Source organism: Crocuta crocuta, unplaced genomic scaffold (genome assembly GCF_008692635.1).
Source record: "Crocuta crocuta isolate KB4526 unplaced genomic scaffold, BGI_CrCroc_1.0 scaffold56, whole genome shotgun sequence".
In the NCBI taxonomy this organism is placed as follows: domain Eukaryota; kingdom Metazoa; phylum Chordata; class Mammalia; order Carnivora; family Hyaenidae; genus Crocuta; species Crocuta crocuta.
In genome coordinates, this window is record NW_027531334.1 from 3,563,625 (window position 1) to 3,572,013 (window position 8,389).

Genomic DNA, 8,389 nt, shown 5'->3' on the forward strand with positions numbered 1-8,389 from the left:
GTTTGAGATTCTCTCTTTCCCTCTCTATGCCCTTCTCTTACTTGCACGTGTGTGCACTCTCTCTCAAAATAAATAAATAAACGTTTAAGAAAAAAATTATTTAGGAGACGGAGGTTGCCAAGGAGTGCAGTCTGAAACCTGAAAATCTGACTGTATTACAAATATATCCTATGTAGACGTAAAAGTTGATAGTATATACACTTGATATGACATAATTAAAATGGCATTTGACCTCTGTGGCCTTCCTCCCCTAAACCCGTAAGGCACTCTAGTCACGAAAAAAACATCAGACAATTTCTGATAGAGGACTATTCTACAATATACTTGACCAGTCCCTTCAAAACAGTCAAGGTCATCAAAAATAAGGAAATTCTGAGATAGTGGTCAGTTAAGAGAAGCCTGAGGAGACATGATAAAGAAATGTAATGTGAATGAGTGGATTGAATTTCTAATTCTTTAAATGTGTTACCCTAAAAAAAGTTACAGAAACTAACTCAGACATTTTAAGAATCCAAGTTGATATAATTAAGGTAAATCTTTGGCAAATAAAACTAGTTTAATATATGTGGCTTAAAAGAACATTTATGCCTTCTTTGATCTATCAGTGTTGATAATAATAAAAGCATACATTTTATTCTAAAAAAAAGAAATGTAATGTGATATTCGGGGCAAGATCCTTAAACAAAGAAGTTAAAAATCAAGAAATATGAAAACTGTGGACTTTAGTTATGAAAAATACATCAAATTTAATTTGTTAATTATAACAAATCTACCATACTAATGTAAGATGTTAATAGTAGGGAAAGCTGGGTAAGGCATATGTGGAAATATTGTACTATTTTCTCAGTTTTTCTGTAAGCCTAAAACTGTTTTAAAAAATAAAGTCTTGGGGCACCAAGGTGGCTCAGTTGGTTAAGCATCTGACTTCAGCTCATGGGCTTAGGTCATGATCTCGCGGTTCGTGGGTCCAAGCCCCATGTAGGGCTCTGTGCTGAGCACTCAGAGCCTAGAGCTTGCTTTGGATTCTGTGTATCTCTCTCTCGGTCCCTCCCCTGCTCGCTCTGTTTCTCTCTGTCTCTCAAAAATAAATAAAAAATAAAATCTTTTTAAGGAATCAATTATATTTCTATATATCTTCAATAAACAAATGGAAAACAATTAAAAATACCATGTAAAATAGCTTCTCCAAGTTAAGAAAAATGAAATACATAGTAATGTCTATTGCACAATATATAAAACCTCATTAGGGGCACCTGGGTGGCTCAGTCGGTTAAGCGTCCGACTTCGGCTCAGGTCATGATCTCATGGTTCGTGCCCGCATTGGGCTCTGTGCTGACAGCTAGCTCAGAGCCTGGAGCCTGTTTCAGATTCTGTATCTCCCTCTTTCTCTGACACTCCACTGCTCACGCTGTCGCTCATTCTTCTCTCTCAGAAATAAATAAAACATTTAAAAAAAAGACCTGTTTACTGAAATCTACAAAATATATCTAAAAAAATAAAGAAGTCTTAAATAAATGGAAAGATACATCATACCATAGATGAGGGGGGGAAATAATGATGTTAATCCTTTTCAAGCTAATTTTTAGGCTCAATGTAAATCTAACAAAATTTAAAGCAGTTTCTTAAAAAGACTTTTAATGTTTATTTTTGAGAGAAAGAAAGAGAGAAAATGTGAGTGGAGGAGGGGCAGAGAGAGAGGGAGACAGAATCCGAAGCAGGCCCCAGATTCTGAGCTGTCAGCTCCAGCTCTGAGCATGCTGGACTCGAACCCACAAACTGTGAGATCATGACCTGAGCTGAAGTTGGACACCTAACTGACTGAGCCACCCAGGTGCCCCCAAGCAGTTTGTTTGTTTGTTTTTTAATTCGGCATTTTACAAGCTGATTCTAAAAAAGCCAAGGGCTAAAACTGAAGACGTACTATCCAGATATAAAGCTAAAGGAATACAATGTGATTTTTATTCAAGAATAAGGAAATAGATGAAATACAATGAAATAGAGTCAGAAACAGTTGCACACATATGTGTGTATCTGATATATATGACAAATGGAAAAGACAGTGCATAGGTTTGGGAAAAAGATTATTTTCCCACTAAATGATGATGTGTAAATTAGATATCCATATGGAAAAATTATATACTGACTCTTATCTAAGACTAAAGACAAAAGTCTATTTCAAATGCATTGAGTCCTATCTAAAACTAGAGACAACAATCCATTTCAAATCCATTAAAAATGTAAATGTGAAAATAAAACACTGCTTTAAAAATAAAGTATTATAGAACATCTACTTGGCTGGAGTAGCCAATTTCTTAAGTAGGGCATACATCAACAGTTATATGATGCCCTATTCCCTTTTTTAGAAATATGAAATTTTTAAAAATTAGAAGTAAGCAATTAATCTGTTTTAATACTAAATAACTTCAGTCTATCAAAAGATACATATTCAGGAGTAAAAAGGCAACCCATAGAGTAAGGGAATATTTGCTATACGTATATATGACTGAGGACTTGGATTCTACAAATCAAGACAGGCAACTCTATGGAAAATGGAGCAAAATATATGAATACGCACATCATAAAAGAGAATGTTTAAATGGCCAACAGAGACGACACTCAACTTCTTTAGTCATCAAAGAAATGCAGATTAAAACCTGGACTACACATAACCAGAATGACTAGCACGAAAGTCAGACAATACCAAGTTTGGCGAAGATATATAGAAAACACAATTCATATACACTTTGATGGGAGTAGAAACTGGAACACCCTTTGACCTCATGGTCAATGGTACTGTAATAGCGTATGGACAGATAGTAGCTACACCTGTGGTGAGCATAGCATAATGTCTAGACTTATCACATTACCCTCTTGTACACCTGAAACTAATGAAGCATTATGCATCAACTATATTTTAATTTTAAAAATGTGGAACATAGGCATATCCTATGATTAGAAAATCTACTCCTAGGTATATATCTAATAGAAATGCCTATTTATATTCTTCAAAACACACATACAAAAATGTTCATAGAGGCATTATTTGCAATAGTCGAAACAAAGAAATTACCCAAATGCAAATCAACAGTAGAATTGATAAATAAGTTATGGTATCTACATAATGGGATTTACTAAACTGCAATGAGATTTAATAAATTACATTTACTCTCAACAATATGGATAAAACTCACCAATGTGTTGTTGAGCCAAAGAAATTAGACACAAGTGAATAACTGCTAAATGATTATATTTATATGTATATAATACATGTAACATATATATTAACATACATAATCAATATGTAATCAATATATTTTATATACCAACAACAGATAAAATGAATCTATGGTGTAAGTAATTTGGATAGCGGCATTTGTAGGGAAGAAAGGAAGGGGGCATGAATAAAGCCTTGGGATGTAGCTAATGTTCTCTTCTTGATCTGTGCTAGATATTCTGGTGTAATCATTACAAAAATTAATCAAACTGCATACTTATGTTTATACATGCTCCTGTGTGTCTGTCTTACTTAAATGCAAAGGTTAAAAAAAAAGCCTCAAGGGGTGACTGGGTGACTCAGTAGGTTGAACGTCCGACTTTGGCTCAGGTCATGATCTCACAGTTAATGGGTTCAAGCCACGCATCAAGCTCTGTGCTGACAGCTAGCTCAGAGCCTGGAGCCTGTTTCAGATTCTGTGTCTCCCTCTCTCTCTTTGCTCCTCCCCCACTCACGTCCTGCCTCACTCTGTCTCTCAAAAAAATGAAAATAAAAATAAAAATAAATGTAAAAGCAACAACAACAACAAAACTCTCATGAACTTTACTCCACTTACCTCAGACTATATTCTGGTTTTCACTCACTTCTCTAGGCTTTTATATTCAGATTATGAACAAATTTTTTTCAAATATTTTTCAAAAATTCACTGATCCACAGATTTTGAGTAATCTAGTATCAGAGCCAGTGTTCTCCATTTTATATTTTAGATGCTAATGTCAGTTAAGAAATAACATGGACATATTGGTTCCCTCTTCCTGTCACATCATTTTGTTCTCAGCATATGTCCCTCCTCGTTCAACTTTTGACTGGATTATCTAATTTAATTCAAATACTACTTTTTGGAAGTCCTAGCACCAGCCATCAGACAACGAAAGGAAATCAAAGGCATCAAAATCGGCAAAGAAGTCAAACTTTCACTTTTTGCAGACGACATGATACTCTACATAGAAAACCTGACAAACCCCACCAGAAGCCTACTAGAACTGATCCAAGAATTCAGCAAAGTTGNATAGGGGGAAGAGGGAGGGAGGCAAACCATAAGAGACTCTTGAATGTTGAGAACAAACTGAGGACTGATGGGTGTGGGGGAGAGGGGAAGGGGGGTGATGGGCATGGAGAAGGGCACTTGTGGGGATGAGCACAGGGTGTTATATGGAAACCAACTTGACAATAAACTATTAAAAACATGATACTTTTTGAGGAAAAACTAGAAATAATCATGATTTATTTTCTCAATTGAATTCCTACAGATCATTAGTTATTGCCCTTACCATAAGCCCAGCAGATTTGAGATGGAATTGAGTTAAATCTCTCCAACCAAATAATTGTAATGACTAGAAAACATTAGCACTTGAATATTTAGGAAATCCCTAACATCTCAGAGTACTTTAGTTTTTAATGAGAAGCAAACCCATGAAGGAAACAATGAACACATTTGACAATATAAAAATGATAAACCTTTTAGTGATCAAGAAGAGCCTCAAAACAAGTCAAATTCAGACTTAAAAGGCAAATGCACTTCAAGAAATATTGCATAACTAACTAACTAACTAACTAGCCAGCTAGCTAGCAGAGAGACCATTTGCTTCCAGCAGGTTTGTGACCTCTAATTTGAGCTACTTGAGCTCACTTCAGAAGCAATGCTTATGTAAGTCACTGTTTCAATATGCTCACCTTAAAACTGCTAGTTGCCAACAACCTGGATAGCTACATGTTTAACATGCAGACCCAAACATAATTCTCTGCTCCCCTAACTTTATAAAAGTGAAAAGACTCCATCTTGGTATTTCTTTGCCATTGATTTCCAGCCTCAAAGCAAATGCAAGAAAAGGTGAAGAGTTACCTGATCCCTGTGCCCATATGGGAAGCAGGAGGAGCTGGAGAATGAGGTGAAGTGGAAAGCCCATGAACTTGGATGATAAAATTGTCACTAACATGTGGAGTATTTCATTCTCTAATGACTTTCACACGAAAATGGCAATATCTTCCAATATATCTACCAAAATATGTTACTCATTAACCAGTTGTTAAGAAAGTCAGATAAAACTTTCCTAGTCTTCCAACGTTTTTTTGTACTTCCTTATCTGTTTAGGTGCCAATTCTGTTGAGCTCTCAGGTCTAAGCATATAATTTTCATCAACATATGTGCCTGCCGCAGGATTCATGCACAGGCTCTGAAAACTTACCTGCTAACTTGCCAGTAAATGTAATTACTTTTTGGGGGATTGTTACTAACTTTCCCCAGTCTTTCATGTCCTGTTCCTTATGTACAAAATAAAATTCAAGCTAGTTTATCCACAAGGAGTGAGGTCAAGTGAAAAGACTGCTCTCCGCAGAGGTATGCTAGGTTTCTAAAAATCCTTCCTCATGGAAACTAAATCCCCATGATCACCTCCTCAAATTGGAATAGGAAATTTTTTTAACAAGTAAGTTTTCAGTAAAATCATCAAATAGTTTCTAATTAAATTCTATGTATTAAAATTAAAAAAAAAAGACACAGATCACTTTCATCTTTCTATAAACTCTTCCTCTACATAGTACTTTAAATAAAGGGAAAGGGGTGCCTGGGTGGCTCAGTTGGTTAAGCATCAGACTCTTGGTTTTGGCTCAGGTCATGATCTCATCGTTCATGGGTTCTGAGGCATATTTAATAGCTGGTCCTGTCTCCTCTTAATTACTTTCCATGGTATATCATTTTCCTTAATTTTATTCCAACCTACCTATATTTCTATAATTGAAGTGAGTCTCTTGTAGGTAGCATATAGCTGGGCCATTTATCATCTGCTAGTGTCTTGATTTCTCTTTTATTTGTGGAGAATATTTTCCCTAGATATAGATATAGGGTTCAATAAATTCATTATTTTTTAGCTCTGGAAATGATATGCAACTTCCTTCTGGCCTCCAAGATTTACAATAAAAATTCTGCTATCATTTGACTTCTTTCCCCCCATAAATAACACATCATTTCTCTATAACTGCTTTCAAGATTTTTCTTCTTCACTTTTAGCTTTCTGAAATTTAACTTGTGTCTTGGCAAGGATTTATTTGAATTTATCCTATTTGGAGTTAACTCTTCTTGACCCTGTAGGTCTGTCTTTTTCCAAATTTGGGAAAGTTTTAATTATTATTTCTTTGAATATTTTTTCTGTACCACTCTTTTGATCCTCTCCTTCTGGAATTGTTTTAGTATGATGTGTTCCTGAAGGTGTGTTCATTTTTTTTCAGTCAATTTTTTTCTGTGTGTTTCAGAATTGGTCATTCCTATTGTTCTCTCCTCAAGTTTAATGATTCGTTTCTGTCTTCTCCATTCTGCTATTGGGCCCATTTGTTGCTTTTTAGGTTTTTTTTTTTTCATTTATTGTATTTTATTTTTGAAATTTCCATTTGGTTTTTCTTTATATCACCTTTTTGTTTTTCTGTAACTTTTTATTTCTTTGCCCAGAGTTTCTATTTTTATCATTAGTCTCAATTGGACTTATAACTATTTATTCAAGTATTTTTTATAATGGTTATGTTAAATTCTTTTCAGATAATTCTAAAATTGGTGTCACATTTGATTTGTTAAGTGTTTATTTTCTGTTATTTAACTTCAAATCCATCTTAAGTCTTGGAGCACAATGGGTAATTTTTAACTAACATCTGAACTTTGTGGATATTATAAGACTGAACCATATTTAAATCCCATGTTTTAGCAGGCCTTCTTTAACAGTGCTCTGGCAAAAATGGGGATGCTATCTTGTTACTAGCAGGTCAGAATGGAAGCTGAAGTCCTGTACTTAGCCTTCATTAACACAGAGCTAGGGAAAATTGTCTCTCTATTGCTAAGAAGCGGTAATGGTACCCTTCTTCTTGATGCTCCTGTATGGCCTCCACTTATACCATGATAAGTAACCTTTTTATAGCTGAATGTAGTGAATGTCCAAACTTTCTATTTGTCCTTCTCTGACATCACCCCAGTGAGGAGGGCAAGGGGTACGTTGTTTGATAGGGTGGGAGTGGAAGTCCAGGCTCCAATATGGTCTCCATGGAGTCACAGGGGACTGAGATACCTCTTTACCACAAGGTGCATATAAAATTCCTACCTCCCACTAGACCTTTCCTGATGCCAACTTGTAGGTAGGGACGCGAGTGGGAGCAAGATTCTGGCACTTTGTAAAGTCTGGCATGGGTCCAGTCTAGGCTTCCCACTCAGTTCTTGCTGGTGTGTGTGTGTGTGTGTGTGTGTGTGTGTGTGTGTGTGTGTATGAGTTTTCCTGTGGAGTTTGGCTGGTGTAAGCAGTTATTGGTAAACATTTTCTGTCTTTCTAGAATTCCCCATTTTTGGTCATGTGGCTAGAGAGAGCAGGCTTTTTTTTTTTTTTTTGAGGTCTTTAAAAAAAGTCTGTACTAACTGTCATTTCCAGTTTTGCAGCTTCTGTAGTACCCAGTCCAAGATAATATGAGGCAAAAAGAAAATACCAGGAACTCATCTCAATGCAGTTATTCAGGTCTCAAGGTCTCTATCTGGCCTTCCTTCCCTTCATCTTTAAGTTTCTTCTCATATTTGTTTTATATATAATGTCCAGGGTTTTTAGCTGTACTTACTGGGAGGGATAGGAAAAAGTACAAACTCTATTTTTGGGATATGGAAATCCCACATAATTCAATTTTTGACAACAGGCAAGAGACTTAAACAGACACTTCATAAACAAGAATATTCAAGTGGTCAAAATACACACGAAAAGATAAGTGCTCAACATTGTTATTCATCAGTTAAATGAAAATTAAATATTCGAACACAATAATACCAAACATCCAAAAAAATAACTAACATTTTTTAGAAGATTGTCAATACCAAGTATTGGCAAGGTTGGTGAGAGTTTAGGAATTTGGGTGGCTCAGTCGTTTGAGTGTCCAACTTCAGCTCAGGTCATGATGTTAGCTTTGTGAATTCGAGCCCAGCATCAGGCTCATTGCTGTCGGCGCAGAGCCTGCTTCAGATCCTCTGTTCCTCCCTCCCTGTCCCTTCCCCACTCATTCTCTCCCTCTTTCTCTCTCAATAAACAAACAAACAAAAGATTGGTGAGAGTTTAAATTGGCACCATCATTTTGGCAGTATGTACTACAGTTGTATTT

The 8,389-nt window shown here is 35.8% G+C and overlaps 1 protein-coding gene across 1 annotated transcript in view; it reads right to left on the minus strand.

Annotated features, from left to right (window-relative positions):
* The window catches only part of LOC144238112 (nectin-1-like), a 29,329-nt gene extending 23,802 nt beyond the window's left edge, over positions 1 to 5,527 (minus strand). The window contains exon 1 of the mRNA XM_077771864.1: positions 5,461 to 5,527. Coding sequence (XP_077627990.1) covers positions 5,461 to 5,527 — 67 coding nt within the window. The remainder of the gene's footprint in view (positions 1 to 5,460) is intronic.
* Between the last annotated feature and the right edge of the window lie 2,862 nt (positions 5,528 to 8,389).